This window comes from Neovison vison, chromosome 4, assembly GCF_020171115.1.
Source record: "Neovison vison isolate M4711 chromosome 4, ASM_NN_V1, whole genome shotgun sequence".
Classification (NCBI taxonomy): Eukaryota; Metazoa; Chordata; class Mammalia; order Carnivora; family Mustelidae; genus Neogale; species Neogale vison.
In genome coordinates, this window is record NC_058094.1 from 184,750,259 (window position 1) to 184,776,211 (window position 25,953).

General features: G+C 41.8%; 1 protein-coding gene and 3 long non-coding RNA genes across 4 annotated transcripts in view; 1 reads left to right on the forward strand and 3 right to left on the reverse strand.

The window, feature by feature from the left end:
• CHN2 (chimerin 2) overlaps window positions 1-21,690 on the forward strand; it is a 290,041-nt gene extending 268,351 nt beyond the window's left edge. The window contains exons 8-13 of the mRNA XM_044246302.1: window positions 3,837-3,921; window positions 8,083-8,256; window positions 12,764-12,841; window positions 15,169-15,306; window positions 16,917-17,022; window positions 19,921-21,690. Coding sequence (XP_044102237.1) covers window positions 3,837-3,921; window positions 8,083-8,256; window positions 12,764-12,841; window positions 15,169-15,306; window positions 16,917-17,022; window positions 19,921-20,092 — 753 coding nt within the window. The 3' untranslated portion in view covers window positions 20,093-21,690. The remainder of the gene's footprint in view (window positions 1-3,836; window positions 3,922-8,082; window positions 8,257-12,763; window positions 12,842-15,168; window positions 15,307-16,916; window positions 17,023-19,920) is intronic.
• On the reverse strand, window positions 14,469-18,236 carry LOC122904947. Its single transcript, XR_006384288.1, has 3 exons — window positions 18,077-18,236; window positions 15,497-15,580; window positions 14,469-14,690 (listed from the first exon to the last, which is right to left on the reverse strand). It is a non-coding gene; the product is annotated as an uncharacterized LOC122904947 (long non-coding RNA).
• On the reverse strand, window positions 18,232-20,248 carry LOC122904946. The gene is made up of 3 exons (XR_006384287.1): window positions 20,172-20,248; window positions 19,504-19,553; window positions 18,232-18,277 (listed from the first exon to the last, which is right to left on the reverse strand). It is a non-coding gene; the product is annotated as an uncharacterized LOC122904946 (long non-coding RNA).
• Window positions 21,691-23,581: 1,891 nt separating the features above from the next.
• Window positions 23,582-25,953, reverse strand: part of LOC122904945 — a 30,515-nt gene continuing 28,143 nt past the window's right edge. Inside the window, exon 3 of the long non-coding RNA XR_006384286.1 lies at window positions 23,582-23,675. This is a non-coding gene — a long non-coding RNA (uncharacterized LOC122904945). The remainder of the gene's footprint in view (window positions 23,676-25,953) is intronic.

The following is a 25,953-nucleotide window of genomic DNA, read 5'->3' on the forward strand; positions in this document are numbered from 1 at the left end:
GAGAGAGAGAGGAGGAAGCAGGCTCCCCGCTGAGCAGAGAGCCCGATGTGGGACTTGATCCCAGGACCCTGAGATCATGACCTGAGCCGAAGGCAGCGGCTTAACCCACTGAGCCACCCAGGCGCCCCTGTTTGTTTGTTTTTAAGGATTTTGCTTGTCCTTTGGTATTCTGTAGTTTCTATATAATCTATATAGTTTAGATAATTTTTCAGTTTACCAGAATTGAGACTCACTTAGCTTTTCTGAATCTGAAGATGTGATTTTACTAATTCTAGAAAGATCTCAACTGTTCCTCTTTTTGAATATTCCATATATGACCCAAAGCCCAGCATCTCAGCTTTTCAAGATCATCACTCCTCATTCCTTCGCTTCTTCATTTCCAGTCTCTTGTACATATTACATCAATTCCATCCACAAGTGAACATGCCCTAATGTCTCCCATCTTTTATTTAAAAAAATAAAATAAAATTCTCCCATATCTCCGTATCTCCCTGGAGCTATTTCGTTGCTCTGGTGGACATCATAACCAAACTTCTTAACAAATTTGCGTCCACATTTCTCCACTTCCCTACCTCCCAATTATTCTTCATGTCACTTAAGTATGACTTTCATCCTCACCGATCCAAAGAAACTACTCTTGCCAGGGTTACTAATAACTTCATGTGTCTGAATCAGTGTTCAGTCCTCATTTAACTGGACCTCTTCCCAGAACTGAACATGGTTGACTACTTCTCCCCTAAAATACTCTTCACCTTTTGGCTTCTGAAGCACTTGACTCTATTTCTTCTAATTGTTGGAGCACAGAGGACTTGGGTTGAGCTCTATTTTCTTCATTTTCTGCCCTCTGTGCCTAATAGTTTTTATCCATTTACACATTTTTAAGTACCATTTATTTGTCAGGGGTAGCCAAATGTATACATCCAGCCCTCTCTCCTCCTCTGAGCCCTTGAATTATGTGTGAATTCCTGCTTGAGATCAACACATTTAAGTTTAAACTGGCCAGAGCTCAATTCTTGAATTTCTTCCCCCAAAGTGTCTTCCTTATCTCAGCAAATGTCATCTCCATCCACTTGGTTTTAAAGCTAGAATCTAGAAGTCATTCTTCATTCCTGTCTCCCTCAAACATCCATATTTATTCTATTATAAAGTCTTATGAATTCTGTCTTTAAAATATGCCTCAAATCCTTCTATTTCCCATTTCCAACTCCAGCACCCTGATCTTGGCCTCTATCCTTTCTCAACCAGAAACTACCAACTAGATTCTGAATTTCTTTCACTATGAATACTCTCCCATCTGTTTTCAACATGGTGGTCAGAGGTCAGAATATCTTTTTTTTTTAACTGTCTTCCTACTTAAAATCCTTAAGAGCTTCTTTTTTTTTTTAAAGATTTTATTTATTTATTTGACAGAGAGAAATCACAAGTAGATGGAGAGGCAGGCAGAGAGAGAGAAGGAAGCAGGCTCCCTACTGAGCAGAGAGCCCGATGCGGGACTCGATCCCAGGACCCTGAGATCATGACCTGAGCCGAAGGCAGCGGCTTAACCCACTGAGCCACCCAGGCGCCCCCTTAAGAGCTTCTTAAAAGAAAATCTATGCTCATTAATAAAACCTTCAAGGCCCTTTCCTACCTTCAATCTCAGCCAGGTCCCTCCCCTCATTCTGGTGTTCTGGCCCTCACTGGCCTCATTCCTCAGTCACACCAAATTCTTTGGCTCCTGCAGGACCTCTGTAGACTCCTTCTGCCTGGAATGCTCTCCAACATTTCCCCTACCAGACTGGCCCTTCCTCTCCTTCAAGAGGTCACTTTCCAAGAGAAGCTTTTCTGACCACTATGGATAACATCGAGAGACTCTTAAGTCTCTCTAGTAACAAACTTTTTTTTCTTTTAAACCTTGTATGATTTTATTTTATTGATCTTACAATTTCAATAGTATATTAACCATCGACTTTGTTGCCATAATTAACCAGCACCGTCCCTTTAGAGCCTTTCTAGTAAAATAATACTAAGAAACTTTTGATCACTAAATTTAGAAAATCTTCATCTGCCAATAGAACCCCTTCCTGAGGGATTCTTTAGAGACCATGTTTAATCTGAGCGGGCCTCTAAATGAACCATGGCATCTTGGCTCTGTGTGAGTACATGTGCTCCCTGGGATAGATTCTCTGCATTCGGATGAGGAGGCTTTGTCATATCTTAGTGCCATTTCCTTACAGCGTAATTACCCTTTATTAGTAAAAACAATTCTGAGAGGTTGTTTATTCCCCCCATTGTTTTTCAAAGCAGAAATAGTATACTGGACACTTTGCATGTGACAAACTAAAATACCAAAACTTAGTTTTGTTGCATAGAAACCATGGTCGTGGTTTAATTTTAATTTTAATTTAATTTCAAGTTTAATTTTTTAACTTGCTCACTCTGTTTGCCTTTGCAAATCTGTAAGTTCCAGGAGGAGGAAACCAGATCTGTTTGGTTTGCCCCTTTACATATATACAATTAGTGGCATGTGTACATAAAGAAAGACCTCAAAGTAATGCTTTTTTAAGTAGAGCTCTGATGAGCATCTTCCCAAATTGTACCCATAGTTGCCATTCTCATATTTTTTTGTGTTAACCAAATTTAGCATACTGAGTTATTGAACATTACCTCTGAAACTAAAAATACACTGTATGTTAATTAATTGAATTTAAATTTTAAAAATTAAAATTAAAAAATAAAAGCAGACTGGCCTCCCAGTCTTTTAAAAAAGATAATATTTTCTGTATTTCTTTTACTAGTTAATGGAGGCTTTAAACTTTGAAAGTTCTTAGTAATGTCTCATAATATTTTAATTTTGTAAAAATTCAAAACATTTTCACATGGGTTTGTATGTCTCCAAGTAGACTTCCTGTGGTGGTTTTTGGCTTACGCTGGCCACATTTGCTTTCAAGGAATCCCCTAGTTCTGTGTCTTGAAGCTCAGTGGTGCTAGAGAACATGTACTTTGTTTTGTTTTGTTTTTGTTTTAAATCATGACTTAATACGTGGTCCAATCACAAGAGGACCTATACCTGAATAATTAAAGATAAAACCATCCTTACTTCATGATATTCAGAATATTTAACTGGCTGGGGCACCAACCAATGAGATTCACAACTGGGCCAATCAGAGAGGACTTGCAAGTTACACACTCATAGGCCACACCCGTAGTGCTGAATCTGGACCCTGTCTCTGGGGAAGGCAATTCTGTACACCCTGTCAGTAGCTTTCATTTCAGCCAACTCCCTCATTTTTTTTTTAATGCCAATTTTTTTGGTTTTAGGTTTATTTGTTTTTTGTTTGGGTTTTTTTGGAAGTGGCTCAAAGCCTTGGAACCTTCTAATTTTCCCATTATCATGTCTTATTTATACCTGTCTGGATATTCTACACATGGAGCAACTTTGGTCAAAAGGATGCAATAATTGAGTCCTGCCTTCCAGAACTTGCAGAACTAAATGCAGGTTATGGTGACTGGCCCAGGCTATCTTGGGTTCGTCTGCACGGTGCCTTGTTTTGGGTGGTGAGAGTATCATTCCTTAGCTGAGGGCATGGCCCTGTAATCTTACTGCTGTTCCACATTCCTTTGTGACTCTGGCCTGGGGCACAGTGAATTGGTAGGGGATTTTCAGACATCAAAGCATATCTCCGTTTTCTCTGGTTTGTTTGTAACTCCACCCACTGGAAGAAAAAGGACCAGTGAGGGATGCTCACTTCCACTAAAGTCTTCATTTCTTGATATCATCTATGTGTTTCATGTCCAAGGCCACCTGCCTTCATATAACTGAATTTTCTGACATTTTTCTTCTTTTTGGATCACAGGTCCACACATTCCGAGGCCCGCACTGGTGTGAATACTGTGCCAACTTCATGTGGGGGCTCATCGCCCAAGGGGTTCGGTGCTCAGGTAGACACAGACCTTTCTTCATCCTTTTCCATTTATATAAAGTGACATAATGTTGAGCTGGAGATCATTTCTCCAGAGTTGGGAAACAGATCCAGATTAGCTCAAAAGTCTAGCTTTCTGGAAGGTTCAAGTCATCTCTCTGCTTAATGGAGAGACTGTTCTAGGTGTCTACTGGAATGAAAGGGAATATCATGTTTATGCAAGAAGAGCAAAAAAAATCCAAGTATATTTTCTTATGCACCTACCCACCACCCAAAAGGCAGTGGTCCTTAAAAAAAAAAAAAGAAAGAAAGAAAGAAATCAATTTCAATGGAATGGCAAAGATAGAAAAACCACATTTCTTTTCTATCCCCACTTTACTACAAAAGGCAAGGCATGAAAACAGAAATACTGGTGAACCTTTCCCATACACCAGGCATTGAGCTAAGTGCTTTCTATCCATCATGCCATTTAGTCTCACCAACAAACCTTAAAGAGATGCAATTACTCTTCCCACTAAACAAATGAAGAAACTGAGGCTTACAGGCCGTCATTAATTGCTCTTGGCCACATGGTACGTGGTAGAAAATTGTTTGAGCTCCAGAACCCATACTCAGAATTTTTCTGCTATCAGATTAGCTATGCAACTAAAGACCTTGATTGGATATCGCATATTTTCAAAGCACTTTGAAACCTTGGGTATTTTTCCACCTAGAACTAGATGCCCTCACCCAGTGCTAACAGCACATAGCCCGTCTTATTAAAATACAGCTAACAAAAGAGCAAAGAATTGCCAAACTCATGTTTAACTGGGCGGAATTCACCTCGCCACACTTTTTCTGGCAGGCAGTCCTGCCAGGAGCAAGAATAGCCGCCCATAGTATACTGATTGGGTTTCCACCAACACCATGACTGATTTTTTTCCTTGCTACTAGGGTATGGTTTTTTTTAAAAAAATAATTCTTAGGAAGCATTTAAAATAAGCTAATGATACTACATTAAGATAAGTTCCTTGACCATACTGCCCATTTGGGTTCACAGGACTGTGGGACCTTAAATCCTTTCTCTGCTCAGAAGGGGCTACCTTAGCTTCTACAGTGTAGATACAGCAATCACCAGAGGTGGTACCAGGATGGGTCAAGTAGTGGTTGTCTATGTGGTTTAAGGCCACTTGCCCCCATTACAGACCCAGGAGACAAGCAGCAAACAGGCTGAGAGGCAGCCTCTCCAAAAATGTTCCAGATACCCTAATTAACACAAAAGACTTACCAGGGAGTTACAACGCACCTCACTGCTCAACCACTGTGTTAAGCGGTAGACTATCTGAATCACCCAGTGGTCATTAATTCGGGCTGTCCAGATTACACCTACCAGAAATATCCTAATTGCTAGTATTATCCAATTTGAGTAGTAAATCAGTCTAAAGTCAATATTCTATGAGAACAAAACTCTGGAGTTTGGATTAGCTGTGGATAGCAACTTCCCCGGGGTAAAAAGGCTCTTGTTTTTTCTGTTTTTGTTGTTGTTTTAATAAAATATATTCTGAGGTCATAATGTTAATATTCTCCAGTGGCCAATGTTTGGCCTCATATTTCCTCTGAGCAGCAGGAAAATTGAAACTTGGTCATTAAATGTTAAGAATAACCATCACTCCCTCTCAACTCTCAGTATTTTATATATTTTAACTATTTTTGATTTGAACTAGACCTTATTTTTAGCATATGGAATTGTAATAGTTTGCAAATACTGAATATTTTTATATATTACAAAACATCCTAATTTTAATGAAATGCCAGTATTTAACTCTACAGAAATCCACTGTTGCTTCAGATCTTAATCTTAAATTGAAGTTTATAAGGAAATTTAAAATGGAATTATCACCTAATTTCCACTTCTCGATCTATACCCAAAGAACTGAAAGCAAGCACTCAAACAGATATTTGTATACCTGTGTTTATAACAGCATTATTCACAATAGCCAAAAGGTAGAAGCCATCAGAGTGTCCAACGGTGGATAAACAAAATGTAGTATATCAATACAATGGGATATCACCTAGCCTTAAAGAGGAAGGAAATCCTGTCATATCCTGTAATGTTAATGAACCTTAAGGACATCATGCTAAGTGAAATAAGCCAGTCACAAAAGGACATATGCTAATGATTCCACTTACATGAGGTATCTACAGTAGTCAAACGCATAGAAATAGAAAGTAGAATGTGGTTGCGAGGGTCTCGGGAATTATTGTTTAATGGGTAGATTATCAGTTTGGGGAGGGGAAGGTTCTGGAGATGAATGGTGATCACAGTTGCAAACAACATGAAGGTACTTAATGCCTCTGAACTGTACACTTAGAAATGGTTAAAAATGGTAAATTTTGTGTTATGTATATTTGATCACAACTTTAAAAAATTGTTTTAAATGAAGTTTATAAGAACGTAGTAAAGCTTACTGATGAAATAACAGAATAGCTGGCCGGGTACCCTTGTATTTTCTCACATATTTGCTGTTTCTTTTATTTTACTCGCATGTAGCTTTCACCACACTTCAGAGTTTAGAGAGACGAATTTAGCTGAGCCTTATGATAATCCCAGGAGTAGATCCTGTTATCATCCTTATTTTACAAAGGAGGATCCAAGGAAGAAAATAAATCAGTTCTATTTGGTTCAGTTGGCCCAAATTCACAACTACAAATTGATCTACCAAAATACTATTGAAGTTTACTTGAGCTTTGTTGAATTTCTGATGTTGATAAAGCCAAGATGATTTGGAACTGGTTTTTTTCTTTGGAAGGTGGGTAGACAGAACTCAGTCTAAAAATTACATGAAAATGATGTAATGATTCAATTATCATATGGTTTCACTTATTTGTGGAGCATAAGGAATAACACGGAGGACATGGGGAGTTGGAGAGGAGAAGGGAATTGAGGGAAATTGGAGGGGGAGACGAACCATGAGAGACTGTGGACTCTGGAAAAACAATCTGAGGGTTTTGAAGGGGCGGGGGGTGGGAGGTTGGGTGAGCCTGGTGGTTGGTATTATGGAGGGTACGTATTGCGTGGAGCACTGTGTGTGGTGCATAGATGATGAATTCTGGTACACTTAAAATTTTTTAAAAATGATGTAATGATTTTTAAAAATCATTTTTGATGATTTTATAAAAGTTTAGATTTTCTCAAATCATTGGTGTGTTTAAGTGCTTTTTTCTAAATAGGTAATTATGGTATTATTATATGTGTACCATATATATATATAAACACGTATATATATACACATATAATACATAAACATATAAACATGTTTTTATTAGCACATTCTTTAAACAACTTCAGCATTATATTTTTATTTTCCAGAATCTAGACTGTCTTGTTATTGTTAGAGAAATTCAATGTCAGTGAATACCAACCACTAACAAGGCTTTTAATGTGTTCATTGAACTTAAAAGTACATTTTTAGCTTTGGATCTTGATATGAGCTTTATAAATAATTACTGTAATCATCACATTACAGGGCATTGTTCTAAATTGTAAACTCTCAGGTACTCCAGTATCTAGTAAGACATTATTTCCACTCATGGGTGTCAAAGTAAGGCAAGTAGAAAGAAAAATTGTCCACCCAAACTGCCCAACAAGAGGAAGGTACTGGAAACTATGGGGAGCTCTTCAGGAAAAGGGAAAAAGATACCAATGGTCACAGGTCCCTCATATCAAAGATTAAAGATTCCTAAAGAGAGAGTAATCATGTCTTCCACTAAAGGAGAATCCATGGCCTTAGAAAAACAACCTAGCAAAAGTCCTAAGTACCCTTTATTAGCCAAGACTAGCTCTGGGATTCTAAACCCAGACATCCACATGTGGATCCAAAGTTTACAAGTCCCAAAAGGTGGGGGGGAGAACCCCTACAAACAACCTAGCTAATCACCAAAACTATTTCAGTGAAATGTTCTGTTCTTATGGTCCAGCAACAAAAAAGGCTAAATGAGAAAAATGGAATTATTTAAGCTTTGTGAGTAAAGATAGATTCATACTCCTACTTGTTAAGAGTATTACCTCTAAATGGGATAGATGTTCCAGAAAGATACAGCAAACCCTTGGGTGTTTCCACTTTTATTTTTGGTAACATATAATTTGGGTCAGGCTTTGACAAAAGGGCCGGTGAGGCTAACGTGGCTTCTTTGTTTACAGACTGTGGACTGAACGTACACAAACAGTGTTCCAAGCACGTTCCCAATGACTGTCAGCCAGATCTCAAGAGGATCAAGAAGGTGTACTGCTGTGACCTCACAACCCTTGTAAAGGCTCACAACACTCAGAGACCCATGGTGGTAGACATATGCATACGGGAGATTGAAGCAAGAGGTTTGGAAAACACTCTTTATTTTAGTGACTTTGTTTTTGTTTGTTTTTACTATTGTCAAGGAAACTTTCTTACAATTGTAGAATTGACTCTCTCTCCACTATTGATGTTGGGGAAACATTCTGACCCAGCGCGCGCGCGCGCGCGCACACACACACACACACACACACACACACACCAGCCAACTACATCTGTTGTGTACCTAAACCTTGCATATATGCAGCCAGCACACGTTTGTTAAGAATTTATTACCTGCTACACATTGAGGATACAAAAGTCACAGTTCTTATCTTCCAGAAATGCAGAATCAGAGGTGATAAGTAAAATAAATAAATGTTATGGATGTGTATATTCAAAACACGATGGAGTCATAGAGGAAGACCTTTCAATGTGCTTCAAGGACAATTCAGGAAACATATATGGCAGAGATGAGGTCTGAATTGAGTCTTAAAAAGTGATCCTATTATATAAGATAAAGAAACTATTGATCAACACATACATTTTCTACCATAGAGAAATTCACTGCTAGGATTGGTTCTGTTTCTTTCAAAGAGAGTTAAGAGATTAGAAAGATCTGTGCAATGAAAAATCAAGAAGAAACAGAAGAGGGGTGCCTGAGTGGCTCACTCACTTAATTTTAAGAGTAAGTATCTGACTCTTGATTTCAGCTCAAGTCATGATCTTGAGAATGTGGGATCAAGCCCTGCATCAGGTTCACTCAGTAGGAGGTCTACTTGAGATTCTCTCTCTCCCTCTCCTCCTCCCCACCACATGCTTTATCTCTCTTGCACAAGTAAATAACTAAAAAAATCTTTTTTAATTTTTTATTTTATAAAAATATAAATAATATTTTATTTATATTTATATAAATAATATATAAATATATAAATAATATTTATAAATATATAAATAATATTTTTATAAAATAAATAATAAATAAATTTATTATTTATATATTATATATTTATATAAATATATAAATATATTTATATATAAATTATATATATATAAATTTTATATAAATATATATATTATATATAAATATATAAATATATTTATATATTATTATTTATTATTAATAAACATTATTTATAAACATTAAATATAATATGTTTATAAATATTATTTATAAACATATATTTTTATCCCCAGGGGTACAGGTCTATGAATCGCCAGGTAATAAATCTTTTTAAAAAAGATTTATTTATTCACTTGAGAGAGAGAGGGAGCAAGCAATCAGGGAGAGGCAGAGGGGGAGAGAGAATCCTGAAGCCGATTCCATGGAATTCTGTGCCTGATGCAGAGCTCCATCCCAGGAGCCTGAGACCATGACAGGCAAAATAAGAGTTGGCAGTGCAACCAACTGAGCCATCTAGGAGCCCCAATAAATAATTTTTTTTTTTTAAAGAAGTAGCAGCCGCAGAAAATAGAAACATTACAGTAAGAAGGCTCTTCCTAGTATTCTTTTTTTTTTTTTAAAAAGATTTTATTTATTTATTTGACAGACAGAGATCACAAGTAGGCAGAGAGGCAGGCAGAGAGAGAGGAGGAAGCAGGCTCCCTGCTGAGCAGACAGCCCGATGTGGGACTCGATCCCAGGACCCTGAGATCATGACCTGAGCCGAAGGCAGCGGCTTAACCCACTGAGCCACCCAGGCGCCCTCTTCCTAGTATTCTTGAGTTCTCCTTCTTTGCTGTGTGCTTTGTCTGGTTGCCCTTCAGTATCAAAATGTTCAGTGATGTGTTGGATTGAGTCTGGTTGGGAAGAAGTTGGATGGCTGGATAGAACTTCGATAACTGGACCATGTAAAGCCCAGAGGCTTTAACCATTTTTGCTGTGTAGGTTCTCTGCTGTAGTCAGTGTCCATTATTGTGTCCAAACTGGTGTAAATTATTCGCAGATATTTATGCATGGACTAACTATTCCATTCTTTCCAAAACAAAACAAAAGAGGGCATTATAAGCTCATGACTCCAAGCCTTTTAGAGATAGGAAACCATTCCCTCTTCCGTGCAGGATGAAAGCTAGAGCTCTTCTGTTTCCTTAAGACTTGCTCATTTCATCTCAAACTGTAAGTGCCAGCTGCCTTTTGATTCCTGGGCCTGTCGGAGTTTAGTGGCTGCTTTGGGATCTGGGGAAGGTATTGCTGCAGGGGCTGAGCTGGGTAAGAGTTGAGAAGCGGTGCCCTGACTCTGGGTGAGGAGCTGGGAAAACTATCCCTGGGTCCTACTGCTTAGAGGGCTCTGCAATTTGGGGTCAGATCATCAGGCCCTCTGGAGCCTCCACTCAGGACCTCAGCCACCCTGGAGAAGCTGGGACCGTCCCATGCTGATCCTCATCAGATGCGACGGAAAACTCCGGCAAAGTTACCCACCGTGTCCAGGGAAAGCACAGCACGAAGCTCGCCAAGCACAAGAGCTAGAAGAGCCCAGAGCAGGAATATGTTCCGGGGGACTCCGAGCAAAGGGACTGGAGCCGCAGGCCTCAGCATCCTGCTCATGGGAGCAGAATCAGAGAATGGGCTGGAAGAAATTCACATGACTCCCGTCCCCAGCTTCATTGCCGCTTCTGCCAAAGTCTTACCTCATCTTCATCCCTGGCAAATCCCTTACTGTTCTGCAAAGGCTCTTTCATGGCCATTTGTTTCTGCATGATGTGGCAGAATGAAAAGATCGCGGAATTGGAGTGAGACTCCCAGCCTGGTCTCACACTCGCTGTGGCGTGACCTTGGCCAAGTTACCTGCTCCATTTGAATATGTTTCCTCACCCATAAATTGAATGGAATCAGTCATAAGGTGGCTGTGAGGGTTAAAAAAGCTGATCCATATAAATGACCTTGCATGGGGCCCAACATACAGGACTCGGCCTATGTTATTCCTTCTGCCTTTTCTTGGAATTACCACCGATCCTAACCCCACCTCTGAATGTGTCCATCTGCCAGCTTCATTGCTGGCACGGAGACCCCCAAACAATAGTGTCTCCAGCAAGATAGAAATCTGTCTCTCTGTCTCTCTCTCTCTCCAGTACCGGTCTGGGCCCTAGGAGCAGTCTAGGGCGAGGTGAGCAGCTCCCCAAGGGCAGGAACCCAGGCCTGCAGCTTGTTGCTCTGCCATCCTCGAGAGCTGCCTTCACCTGCAAGCTCCCAAAGGGTCACCGCCGTCTCCTCTGCATTCCAACCAAGGGCAGAAGGGCGTGCTCTTCCTCTTCAAGTCTACAACCCCAGCGCCACGCACATCAATTCTGCTCTCTTTACATTCGCCAGAATGGACTGGCCACAGCCATAGTTGCTGCTCAGCAAATCGGAGGTTCCACTGCAGCCGAGGAAGGGGAGAGCCGATTTTGCAAGGAGAGCTGGAAGCCTCTGCTGCTCTGGCAAACTCTAGCCCATCCTTCATGACTCCTTTCAAAGATTGCTCTTCCAGAAGATCTTTCTCATGGACCCTTCCACAAACAGGCAGGGTTAGTGTTCACCACACTGTGCTCCGGCGTGCCTGTGTTGTGTGCAGGTCACGCCCATAGTGAGGCATGTTCATGTGGACCGCCAACTAGAAGATGATGACGCCCGGTCTTCTCTGGTGAGCCGAGCCAGTGGATCGATGTTGGCAGCCTGGGCAACTGTCCTGAGACGGGTTCTGAGACTGAGTGCGGCTCAGTGGGAGACAAAGCCGAGATCTGTGAAGGTCTCTGACTGTCCCAGGAGGAAGGCGGCAGGATTTATGCAGGCCAGTTGTACAAGCTCTCTGTGCACACGTTCTTACTGTAGCTGGAGTTTGATAGCAGCTTGTTTCGGACTTGGAACGTCTACAATCTGGCCCTTTATCCCTTCTGATGCTTTTCAGACCTGGACCAGCCTTAGGATATATCTTAACAAATCAATAAGATCTATTTGAGCAGAAACTACAACCCTTTCTTAGCCCAGATATACAGGGATCAAATTCCCAGAATCATCACTAAATTTTTATTTTCCCCTCTCTATGCTATTTCAAGGTATAATAATTAAATCAGTCATATTTAAACATTGAACATATTATCCTACTTATGACTAAACAGAAAAGGCTATAAAATTTAGATCATTTCAATGAAATCAGGATAATATGCAAGCATCCGTGTGTGTGTGTTCCTAGCCCCATGCTGCACACAGTGTGACACGTGGGCTAAGAGGATGCTGGGAAGGAGCCAGGTTGCTGCCTGAAGCAACAAAATCTCATCCAGCAGTCTGACGAACAAGGAAACAGGAGACCGTGGTCGATGAGAATCTTAAACAGGCTCACTGTGCAAAGCCGGGCAGGAAGAAGACCAGATCCCTGAGGTCTCATTGCAGCACAAGCAAATGAAAATAGACGTGCCTAGAAACAGAGATGGACAAGCCCGGCTTCTGACGTGAGCGTGTGTAATATACAAGAGCACTGATTCTATTTGTTCGTTTCCTGTTAGCTCACAATGTAAATATGAAATTAGAGTCCTTTGTAGATGTTTCAGGAAGCTAAAGTCTGTCTCTCTTTTCAACAGGATTGAAGTCGGAAGGCCTTTACAGAGTCTCCGGGTTCACTGAACACATAGAAGATGTCAAAATGGCCTTTGACAGAGGTGGGCTTGTGCTCTTTCAAAGGTCAGAGGACCTGTCCTTAGTATGCTTTCTCTTGGAACCAGACATTATTCATAGTGGGAATGGGTTTCAGAGCTGTTCCTCAGGAAGCCGAGGAATGATGGTTTACAAATCACATAGCCCTTTCTGGAGGAGGTGTTCCCTTAAAAGTTGTGGATAAGTGACCACATGGGGAAGTGAGTTTAAAATACTTCTTGAATGGTGAATGGGAAGCCAGCCTTTGGTACCATCATGATTCTTGATTTGGTTGCCCAACATTTATGGTCGGTCCACATGGTCCCAGAGTGTCCTTCTGTACCCCCACCTGAGGATCTTAGCACCTCCTTTCCTTCCCACAAAACTCCAAAGAAGAGAGCATAGGATGGGGATATGTCCTGCACTGAAACAGGGGACACCAGTGGAAGTTTAGAAGGTGACACCTTTTGTTATTTACAACTGTGACGAACGCTCCCTAGGCCATACTATCTCTTAGGTCAAAGAACTCGAGAGCTCGTTAAAAGTACAGATTTCTAGGACCCGCCTTGGGGACTCATTCAGAAAGTTAAGTGAGCCCAAGAATCTGTATGTCTTTATGAATTTTTAACAAAAAGCAGTTCAGCCATGTTTCCCACCCCTCCCTGCTTGTCTCCTGCAACCACCAACCTGTTCTATTTGTGAGCTTGGCTTTGTTGTTTTGTTGTAGATTCCATGTATAAAAGAGATCATACGGTATTTGTCTTTTGCTGTCCCGGACTTATTCCATTTAGCATAACTCCATCAAGGTCCCTCCATGTTGCCACAAATGACAATATTTCACTCCTTTTTATGGCTGAATAATATTCCATTATATATATTTATATACTGCATCTCCTCTATGTTCATCCATCAGTGAACAGTTAGGTTGTTTCCATGTCTTGGCTTTTGTGACTAATGCTGCAGTGAACATGGGGATTTACATATCTTTCCAAGTTAGTGTTTCTTTCTAGTATTTCTAGTGAATGGTCCAAATAATGGTAGTAAATCCTGTCAAGAGTTAGAACCCCTAGCCTACTAGATAGAACCTTCACTCTGGAGAACACTAGACAAGGTCTTTGATGATCTGGTCACCCTATCTTTTCAGGCTCATGGTCTGTTCCTTGGCCCTGACCTTGGCACAGCTGCTTTGTGCCTCAGCTATACTCAAATACACCTTCCCTGTTTTCATGAACAAGTACCTTGGCTCACATTCTTCTAAAATTAATTCATATCCACCTGGAAAACACTTACCTATTAGTCAGTGTCCACTCAAGTCTTTCCTCTGTCATTCATCCTCAAGCTGACCTAAGAGTCCCATTGTCCTTTCCTGTGTCCACTCCCCCCTACCATGTTTTCATGTTTGCAGCCTAGCAAGCTTCCCATTTCCTTAGAACTATGGAGTTGCCTGCCTGACTCCCAGAATGACTAGGGCTTTTTGAAGGGAGAATGTCTTTTCTTCTTTGACTTACCAGTGCTTAACAGTGCCTGCCACAGGGTAGAGCCTTAATAGATATTTGTTAAATATGTAAATAATGGGATGGGGTGACCCATCTGCCGTGCTCACTGCTTTCTGGACGCCAGCTTTTTATCCTCAGCACCAAATCTGCTGAGACATTTGTGCTTTCCTTCAATTCTCCATGTAAAAGAAACTGCTAATCATCTCAATATGATTGAAACTTTCTTACCAAAAAATGTATAGTCTGCAACAGTTAAATTGGATTGATTTTTACTAATGGTAAAACAAAAAGTCAAAAGTCTTCTGAATGATTGCAAACATGATTAGAATAGAACATTATCCATACATGAGGGATGATTGGAGTTTCCCAGATTAAAGTCCTAGGGACAGAAGAGAGAGAACCAAGATAAGAGAAATGTCAGTGAGCCTGTGACAGACAATAGAAACTGAAGACATTCAGCAATTATGTGTGTGTGATGTTCAAATTCGAAGAATGCTGGTGCGGCTATTTAAAGCTTGATTTTTTTTTATTATTTCAGATGAGATGATTATTCCCTTATGAATGTTTGTATCTAGAATATGAATCACTATGCTAAGTTTTGGCCTAGCAAATTACCAGAGGCTGGGCCCAAAGAACTACAATAAGTCAATTTCACTACCTTTTTGGCTACACTTACCCTCAGACCCCAAAATCCCTCTCTCCAAACCTGTTTTTGTTACTTCCTGCATATTGGTGTTATTGCAAGAATAGTCAGCTGGGACTAGTATGGGCACATCGCAGGCACTGTTGAATTTTTTTTTTCTTTAACTTGACAAAATAGATCCTAATTGGGAATTGGATCATTGATTGTTTTTCAGACGGTGAAAAGGCAGATATATCTGCCAACATCTATCCAGACATAAACATCATCACTGGAGCCCTTAAACTTTACTTCAGAGACCTACCCATTCCTGTTATCACCTATGACACCTATCCCAAATTTATCGAAGCAGCGAGTAAGTATTGAGAACTAACCTTTTATTTGTACCAAAGTGCGAAGTAAAATGCTTTTAACTTCAAGAAAATTAAAACTCAGGACTGTTTAAATTATTCCATGAGCACTCGCTTTGCCAAGTGAGGACACAATGATAGTTACTAGAAAACCAGGCCTAGTTCACCAGCTGAGTTGAACAAGTCCCAAGCTACCTCCACGCGGCTGAAGCTTGGCACCAGGCAGTTCTCTCTCCATTTTGTCTCTTCTCTGCTGGAACCGGCCCAGCCGGGGATACTCTGTTATATATCAAAAACAAAAATGAGTCTGGAGTAAACAAGCAGATGTTCTCCAATGAGGACTATATGGGTTAGCTACTTTCATCCATTAAGCACACTCTCATTGCTAATCGATTAAAGTTAGACCCCAAGCTTTGCTCACTGATGTTCACAACTGATAATACCATGGCACGTGCTATACCAGGACCGCTCCGTAATGTTCTCCATCTACTCATCTACCTGATGAGGTGGCTTATGAGTAGGAAAGCTAGTGTCTGAGAGCTGAGCACTCAGGGCCAGGAACCGAACATCATCATCATCACTGGTCTTCCTTCAGCCCATGGTTGTTCATTAGTGTTTGGTACTTGGGTTGACTGGTGTCGGGAGAGAGGACCATATTAGGGTGGGAGGTAGGGGGCAGGGAGTGGGAAGCGGTGCTGCACTTTGCCCAGGAAGGAAGGGCAAAGTAGATGCTGGAATGCATGACATAGCAATCAAGCACCCTTTAAAGATCTTTTTCATAAGAAATTCCTCAAAGGTAAGTATAATAATAAGATGCCCGATGGGGACAAATGTGGGCAGGCTGGGATTAGCGCAGGATGCACTTTCCTGATGAGCCATGGCCCCTCTTCCTGGTAAGAGCATTCTCTCCTGGGTCCTGGCGGTCCTGGGTGAAGAAAGTTCTGGCAGCTCAGCACCCTTTGCCCCAGCAGAAATGGTGGGGGAGTGTTCCTTGAATGACTGCTAATACCAATCAGAGCCCTAAAAAGCAGAAGCATGCATGTTTACTCTGTGAACATGCCTAGTATCTGCTTCCTAACCGAGACTGTACAACACAGTTAACCATGCCAACACTTTGATGAATGGTGCCATCAATGCAAGCTGCACCGGTGGGCCATCCCCCTTGTGTCATAAAGTGCATTCAGTCATGGGAGCCTTCCAGGAAAAGGCTTGTCAGACAGCTGTAGGAGAACCCTACAAAGTATGGTCCAGTTTAAATTAAAGCTCATGATATTGAGATTTCAAGCAAGTCCAGCATTCAGAAGATGAGCAAAGCCATCTGTGCCACCAGCAAACATCTCCAGGACTATAGATTCCTGGGGGGCAAGGACCAGGCCCAGCTTCCTTTCACCCACCCACTGGGTGTTCAACACGTGTGTGGTTCCCAACCTCCAACTCTTACTGGAATCAGACAAGATAAAAATGCTTTGATTAATTTAAGTGAAATGTTACCTGAAATTGCATGAACTCACTAGACTTCCCTTCCACCTGTCACCAGAACAAACCAAACTTCTTTTTACTTCTCTGAAAACTTTATTCTAGCACTGCACTAACTGCTTCTGTGGGCTCTTCCCAGAAATCTCCAATGCGGATGAGAGGCTGGAAGCCGTCCATGACGTGCTGATGCTGTTGCCGCCGGCCCACTATGAGACCCTCCGATATCTGATGATCCATCTCAAGAAGTAAGCCAACAGCTCCTTGACACATCCTCTGTAAACCCTGTCTGCCTTGGACAGTGAATGCCTTAGGAGGAGCTCCCAACCTTCCTCCCTCACCCGCTGAGGGGACAGGCTCTTCTGTAGAATGAACTCTGCTGCCTTTGCTAGGCCAGCCCCATTTGTAACTGCTAGAACACTGACTCCATGACTGGAGGGGCACCCCCCACTTTACGGGCTTATCTCTGTGAGGTGGGTATGTTTAAGGGCCTCGGGTTACAGAGGAGATTGCCGATGTTTAAAAGAGGCAAAATACCTGCTATGAAGAGGTAAGCTGGAGCCAGGCTTGATATCCAGGCAGTCTGGTCAAGAGCCCATGCTCAGCCTTCACCATTGGTCCACACTGCCTCCATGTCAGCATATGCTTCCTACACAAGTCCTGTACTCCGTGTTCTGTTCTTCCTCCTCCTGCTCATTCTAGTTCTAGACTCCTGAACCTACCTTGCGTCTGGGCAGGCACATTCCCGTCCTGATCCCTTGGTTTTCTGGATGGATTGGTGACCTATCACCAAGTAACAAATTGCCACCCCCCCCATTGGAGGCTTTAAAAATGGAGATTATCTCACAGTCTCTGTGATCAGGAACCCAGGTGTGGCTTATCTGGCTGCCTCTGGGTCAAGGCCTCCACTGAGGCTGTGGTGGAGGTGAGGGCCAGGCTGTCATCTCTTCTAAAGGCTCAACTAGGGGAGCATGAGCTTCCAAGCTCACACACGAGGTGGTCGGCTGGATTCAGTTCCTTGGAGGCTGCATGACGGGAGGCCTCATTCTCTTGTTGACTGTTTGCTGAAGGCCACCCTCAGTTCCCTGCCATGTGGATCTCCCCTTGGGCGGCTCACAAAATGGCAGCTGGCATCCTTCAGAGCAAGCAGGCAAGAGCACCTAAGACAAAAGCTACACTCTTTCTGCAACCTAACCTCAGGAGCGACATCCAGTTGCTTTCACTATCTTCTGTCTGTTAGAAGTAAGTCCCTAGGTCCCGCCCATCCCTTAGGGGAAGGGATCACACAGGAGTATGACTTACAGGAAGCAGCTCCACTCCGGGCTGTGTGACAGCACATGAGATGGGTGGAGATGTTTGGAGATTTGAAGGACACTGGAGCCTCTGGTTCCAGACTCATTGACCCAGCTGTGGATCTCTTTCCTTCACTGTACATGTATAATGAGGTCAGTGAGTTGGTCTTTGAGATGTTGGAGGGATCAGGGCCTTTCAGTGGGCCTTCCTCTGTGTTTCAGAAAGACACAGCAGTAGCCCATTCTTAGATGAAATGAACCAAAAATTGTCTGCACTGATTAATTTACAGACCCATTCAAAAGTGAAAGGAAGCAAGTTGAGAATACTGTATAAACTCTCGGTTTTGTTCTTTTTTTAAAATTCTTTTAAAACATATATTGTTGCTCATATTCACAATGATCAGAGATATAATAACATTGAGCTCAGAAGGTTTTCATTTTGATTACTCTATTGAATTTAAGAGTTTGAGCAATTTTTGGATAAGTAATAGTCTATGAATGCCAGCCTGGCTTTTAGCTAGTCATAATTTCTTTAGAGAGAATTTAGTTCTAATTGTTACAGTTTGGAAGGCAAAGTATAATTATTAGGAAAAATGCTGATATGTCCCAGTTGAATCTTTAATGCCAATAATTTAGTATTTTTATGATGGAGGGTTTGCTGACTGTCTTGTTTGGCCAGGCATGGTGCCTGACTTATGGGGAGATGGGAGCAAGCTGACAGTGAAGAGTAGTCCTCTTTCCTGTCTCCTTAGCTTTGCAACATGAAAATAATGCAAGCTCATTGGCCTTCCTAAAAAAATACGAAGTGGCCAATTTAATTAGCTCCAAGAGAATAGAAACAAAAGGATGGCCTTCTGTGTGGAACCTAAACAGGTTTTAATCCTATTGTCTTTTAGTTCTACTACGAACATCCCAAAAACCTCAATTCCTGAAAACAAGAATCTAGGAGACTGTAATTTTATCCCACTAGGAAGGTACGAAGCCAACTCTGGAATTTGACTTTTATTCTTGAAGGCTTTGCTGTTCTCATCTGGTTGTTGAAATGCTGCTTTTCAACTCCAACAATAATTACTGCTCCAGACCTCATCCTGTGGGAACTAGAAATAATGTCCAACTGCTTTCCTGTCTGGCCACATTCCAGCCATTCCCCTGTCCTGTGATAGCGGTCTGGCTATTCCTACGCTCATGGCAGCCCCATCCTGCAGTGACCTTCCTCCGCTGACATGAGCCATGCCAGCAGACCGGAGATCTGCCATCAATGTCCCTGCTTGGGAGCATACAGACCAGCAGGAAGCAACTACAGGAAAGAAAAGACTTCCATACAAGCCTAGCCTGAAATGTGTATGAACTGTGGGCCAGCTAGGAATCGGCTGCCCCTTTCAACCGGTACCCTCTAATCACATGTCCACATTTATTAAGAAGGACTGATTTTCTTACCAGATTCACTAAGTCATTTACTTCCACTGGCTGAAGGCAATGTCAACAATCTAAAAAAAAAAAAATCAGAACATTACCTTTTTAAAAAAGATTTATTTCTCTGAGAAAGCATGGGAGAGCATGAGCAGACGGAAGGACAGAGGGAGAGGGACAAGCAGACTCCATGCTGAGTGCTGAGCCCGAAGTGGGGCTCGGTCCCGAGCAGAGCCAAAATTGAGTCAGGTGTTTAACCAACTAAGCCAACCAGACAACCCCCCAAAATTACCTTTTTAAAAAATACTTTTCTAGAATTCTGATTCTCAGTCGTCTTTTACAACTTCCCAGACCAGAGAAATTTGGGGGAGCATACATGTATTTAACCAGTATATAAATTCATCCAGAATCTGTAACAGCTCTGTGGATGTGTCTGTTTTGCAGGGTGACACTGAATGAAAAGGACAATCTCATGAATGCTGAAAATCTGGGGATCGTGTTTGGACCCACACTGATGAGGTCCCCCGAGGACAGCACCCTCACCACCCTCCATGACATGCGGTACCAAAAGCTGATTGTGCAGATTTTAATAGAAAATGAAGATGTTTTGTTTTAATCCCCATCAGGGAAATGAGACGAATGGCCCCAGCCCCATCTTGCTGATAAGGCTAAAAAGGAATAAAAACACTTCTTACCCTTGATTTGTTTTTCAAGCAAGTGACGGAATTTCCTGGACCACAGTGACTGTCAAGTCGGCTTCTGTGTCTCATAGACACTCGCCGCCTCCATGTGAGAACAGCAGGGGTGAGAGTGAACAAAGGCCCTGTCGTGGGTCTTTGCTGTGCCTCCTACAGATGTCTGTTTTGCTGGAAGAGTGATTAATCTTTAACTTATTTTAAAAAAAAAAAAAAGGTAGCTCTTTAAGCTTCAGTCTTATCAGTAATAAAAGGGAATTTAATTCATAGAGGTACTTGATACAGTTATACATTTTCCACTTACAAAAAGACAATTCTATGTTAAATGTTAAACGAAACTTATATTGTAAAATGTATTTTTATTTTAGCTGCAAGAATGTTACTTTATTTCAGCAAATAGAACTCAATGCAGTGCATTGATTATGATCCTGTGCACCTTGTCCTGCTTCTTGCTGTGATCCCTGAAAAAGTTTACCGTGAATGCAGTATTATCTTGACATACCTCTGTCCTTATCAGTGCTTTGCAATGGAAGTTCTCCGGCCACCTGTGTCCCTGCTTTTGATAGGTTTTGCTGTTAAGCACTGGCATCTTTGTAGTCGTACAGTATATGTTTTTAGCAGTTGTAGGATGGTCTGAAACATCCACAGATTTTCTTTCCATGAGAATTTCGTGAAATCCCAAAGTATGTTTTGGCATTGGTCAGAGTCTTTCCTCCCTGTCATGTGTGTATATCCTAGAACATGCAGAATGTGGTCACTTTACATGAAATGACGTGAGAATACTGGTTGAATCTGGGCCACGTAAAAAGTTAGCACTTTCCCTATGTCCTTTTCAGGCCAGTCCTTGGGACTAACCAATTAATGGCAAGTTGTGCTGATTTTTTCCCCATTTTTGTTTTATAAACAAGCTTATTTTTAAAAGTAAGAATGAATAAGTTTGATTTTTACAAATATTTGTTCCTCTATAAAAGTAGCTCTGTAGGGATAATTTAATATGATTTAGATCACAATAGTTCCATCTTCATTATAAATTTAGCTTAGCATGAGCTTTTTCACAGCAAGATCTCTATATTTGGTAACATAGGTAAAATATTTAAAGCATCAAAAACTGTAAATTTAAAAAAAAATTTTTTTTGAAATCCAACTACAATGTCTTTTCCTCTGATTGTCTGAGATGATCCATGTACTTACTGGCTAGTCTTGTTTTGGAGTGACCAGAAGAGAATCACCGTGCGGTGAGTGAGCTGAAAGGAGGAGGGCAATGCAATCGTCCTGGACAGTTCCACGGGCTATGCGGACGGACTCCGTTGGCACACGGGGGGATCAGAATGGTTCTGCTGGGTCCCTGCTATTATTGTCCCTCCCAAGTGTACAGATTTGTTGGTTGTAGCTTATGTACTTCTTGATACTGTCAAAAAATTATCTGAAAATGGTTTTATTTTGTGAAGTGAATAATACTTTGTAATTTATGATAGTGTAAATGGAAGGAAAAGCATTAAATGTATTAAATTCTTCTGTCTATCATATCTCGGAGCGTGCAAAGAAAACTGGTGTTGGGGAGTGGCAGAGGGCTCCAGGGGGAGAGTATTTAAAATATTGTTCCCAGATGGGTTTTGGCAGTAGAGTTTCTATCATTACCAACATCCCACAGAGTCCCCACCTTGCTGCCCAGCCCTCCTCCAGCTTCCCTCTGGAGAGACTGCTTGAATTAGGATTCTAATGCTCCCCCTTCACTAAGACCTGCTGCATTTATGTTTTTTTTTCATTAAGAGACGCAGTGTTTAGAGCAAATCCCTCTAGGTCATCGGCAGCAGAGGAGAACAAGAGTTTTATAGCCAGAAAGACTTGAGTTGAAATCCCAGATCCCCCAGTGATTAGCGCAGATGACCTTGGGAAAGAGTCTGCTCATCTGAAAAACTGGGGAAAATATTCTGGTTGTAACATCTTAGATGAAGTGTTAATCTAAAATAATTAGTAATAGTTATTTCTTATGATTATTATTAAGAGTGATAACTTAGCAGGGGAAAATATATATCGGGGGTAGGGAAAGCAGAAGCATGAGAAGAGAAGGGCTTGTCCCAGGTTAAATCCAAGTTCAAGTAATAATAAGGGATATTATAACAGGGTTCTAGAATACACAACGAGGGTCACCTGACTCCTTTTCTCGAATGTGATTACAACACCCGATCCCTTCTCCCTTGCTTTAGTCTGAAACCTGCTCACCCAGGCCTATCTCCCCCATCATCTGGCAGCCTGACATGGCTCCTCTTACCTGGGTTGAAATTCCTACCATTGGAATAACACTAGTAGTCAAGACCTGAAAGGAGGCAGCATTGTTTCCAGAAACGCACTGTTAAATTGTCTCCAAGTGGGTTGTGGAAGGCCCACAGGAGCAGAGTGGGTGGGAGAAGACAGTCCTAAGGATGGGAGGAAAAGACTTTTCTTTCTCCTATTAACATAAATGGGCACCTGGTCTCCACAGCTGGGAGGGGGCTGCTGCTGAATTTCGAGGACAGCAGGCTGGAAGGGCAGAGGGAGGAAGGTAAGAGCATAGGAGAGCCGCATATCACAAACAGCTCACGGGTTGTCTGGAGTGTCCTGCTTCCTACTGAAAACCAAACTCAGCTTATGAATTTCCCAAGATCTATCAATCCCAAATTTATAATTAAACTTTTGATTTTAAAAATGTAATGTTCATTGATTTTCAACCAATATTTATCAGGCATTTATTAAGGGGCCAAACACTGCGAATACTTGGAAGCCAAGAAGAGACTTATCTCACTGGAAGAACTCAATTTAGACTGACTAGAGAGAGGAACTCTTTGTGTTGAGGGTTTTAGACTCTAGCATCAGGGAAATGAGTGTTGCTAATTTTTAAGATTTATTTACTTATTTGAGAGAGAAAGAAAGAGCACCTGGCGGGGGTGGGGGGGATGGTACCGGAAGAATCTCAAACATACTCCCTGCTGAGTGCAGAGCCCAACAAGGGGCTCAATCCCATGACCCTGAGATCATGATCTGAACCCAAAATCAAGAGTCAGACACTTAACCAACTGAGCCACCCAAGTGCCCCTATATTTTTTTTAATAAACTAAATTTTGGAATGGTTTTACATTTACAGAAAAGTTACAAAGTTACTAAAAAGAGTTCGTGTGTCCTCCTCACCCATCCTCCACTAATGGTAACATCTTATATAACTGTGGTACATTTATCGAAACTAAGAAAGCAATACTGGCTGGCACATTACTATTAACTAAATTCCAGAAGTCATTCAGATTTTATGGGTTTTCTACCAATATCCTCTTCTGTCCTGGGATACCATCCAGGGTACCACGTTGCACTACCCTTAATGGGTTTTTGGGACAGATGACACAATCTAGTTTACAATTTTAAAAGATCACTTACTTGGTTGTGGATCCATGGAGAACATTTGAGCAGATGCAGGTAGTAAGGGTAGAGGCAGTGAGATGTTCTCCTTGTCATAAAGGACTGCGGTGATGTAGCCTGCATCGGGGGTAGCAAGGCAAAGTCAGCTAGAATGGAGTCATAGTAAGGAGGCAGAATTGAAAAAGTTTGGTTATAGATTGGATTAAAGAATCAAGGATGATTCCCCGGTGGCTTAATTTGACACCTGCATAATATTTACTGAAAAGAAGAGAGAAAGAGGACTTGGTGGTCTAGAGGAGGGGTGGGAAAAGGAGGGAAGATGGTGAGGTCCATTTTGGACATGGTGAAACAGAGGTCGCTGTGAAACTTCTAAGCACAAATGTTTCATGAGCAATTGCACTGGCCGACCACGGCTAGAGATAGGGCTCTGGGAGGGAAAAACCATGGGGTTGAATGTAAGGACACAGAACAGAGAAATAGGTGAGAGTTCTGGTTCAGAGTTCTGGGGAGCGCCAACATTCAGGAAAGAGAAAGAGAAGGGAGCAAATGAGGTCTGTCCTGATGCATTCCAATAAAGAGAGTCTCATGAGTGCCATTCAGAAAGCCTCTCTTCCTTGTCTTCAGCTCTGTTGCATAATGTCCTAATCCATGTCTTTGTCCCACTTAGATTTACTTGGTTACATGGGAGGCACCACGTTCAACCTCGTGCTTTGGAGGCCTTAGCTTTCTTTGTAAACGTAAATGAGCCACAGTCATTTTTCTTTTCGAAGTTTAGTTGAAAAGATGGTATCATACTCAGGGACCTCACCCAGCACTTATCCCAAAGTGCTGTGACTGTGGGTTCATCTGTCTCCCACTGAAGTACACATTCCCTAAGACCGGGAGCCCTGGATCCCACGTGCTGGTCACACACCTTCCTGCACAGGCTGCAAGTCTCAACTCCATGTTCACCTCCCTGCCAAGACCTTCCCTGGCTTCCCTGAGCAGAGGACAGAGCAGGTGCCAACCATAAACACGTGGGAAACTTGGAGAACCACAGAGCTGTGTTTAACTAGAATGTGAAGTATAAGGGAAGAGGAGGGGAAGTGAGATTAAAGAAGCAGGAATGTGCCAGGAAATAAAGAACCTTGCAAACCAAGCACAAGTCAAACTCAGGAAGGTCTGTCTGGTGACACAGGGAGGGTAGACCAGAAGACTGAAGACTGGCACCATAGAAAGAATCGGGAAACTGTTAGAGGCAATGCCCACATGAACTTGGCTCCCCAGAGGAGGGATGGAGAAGAGTCATGGATATGAGAGAGATTTAAGAGGTTGTTAGGACTTACTGATTTGATGCCAGAATTGAAGTAGAGTCACAAATGATGCCTCCCTGTTTCTTGCAACTAAGCAAATATTTAAGAAGATAAGAGAATATGGGGAGGGGAGTAGGTTCAGCAGGGGAAAATCATGGGTGGGGTTTGCAGGAAGCATTATGGTGCTAATAGTTCACCCACATGGAAATGTCTAGTAGGCAGTTGGACAGGTGGTTTTGGAGCTCAAGAAAGAGGGATATGCTGGTAGGTATGACACGGTCAGACTATATGGACAGGTGAAGTAGAAAGGACCAATAGTAGGACCCTGGGTAAGAACAAAGTCTGGGGAACAGGAAAAGTTAGAGAGCCTTGCAAGGAAGGTCAGGAAAGGTCAAAGAGGGAGAAAGTATGGAGTGTAAGATGAACACAGCGAGGACAGAACTTCAGGGATGGAGGGGACGCTGGGTCATATGCTGTTGCAAGGTGAGAGGTGATGAGTCCCTTTTGGATATGGCAACCTAGGAGTCCCTCATAACTTAACAGGAGCTTTTCAATGGGATGATGCGGTGAAAGGCAGCTTGCTGAGCCTTAAGGAGTGAATGGGGGTGAAGAATGAAGATAAAACCTGTCATCAGAAAAAGCGATGATGCTCTCTTTCTGTAGGCTTGTGCACCTCATATCTATGGTAAATCATCTACAGGAGCACATTTTTCATTGCTGCCAAAAAATTACTACCTTGACATACTTTCCCGAACAACTGTACACTTCAAAATCTTCATAAAGAGAACAGAGTATGACTGAAACAGATTTTTGGTCACTCCAGTTAACCAAACCTGGCTTTTTCTATGTCCTAATCTGTAAAATGGGTATAATCTTGGTTTGGTTCTAGTTCCCTAACCTGAAAATGAGCATATCTGCTTTCCCCTCCCTATCAGAGTGCTTCTAAAGATCCATCAAGATCTCAAATGTGAAAACAGAAGCCTCAGTATAAGCTGTACAGCAATGTACAAATTGTTAATTGTCCTACATACACAGGACCACCCTTCCAAAACCAATCCCCTGTCAGGTGAGGCAAGCCCACATTGGTCCATTAATTGGCAGGG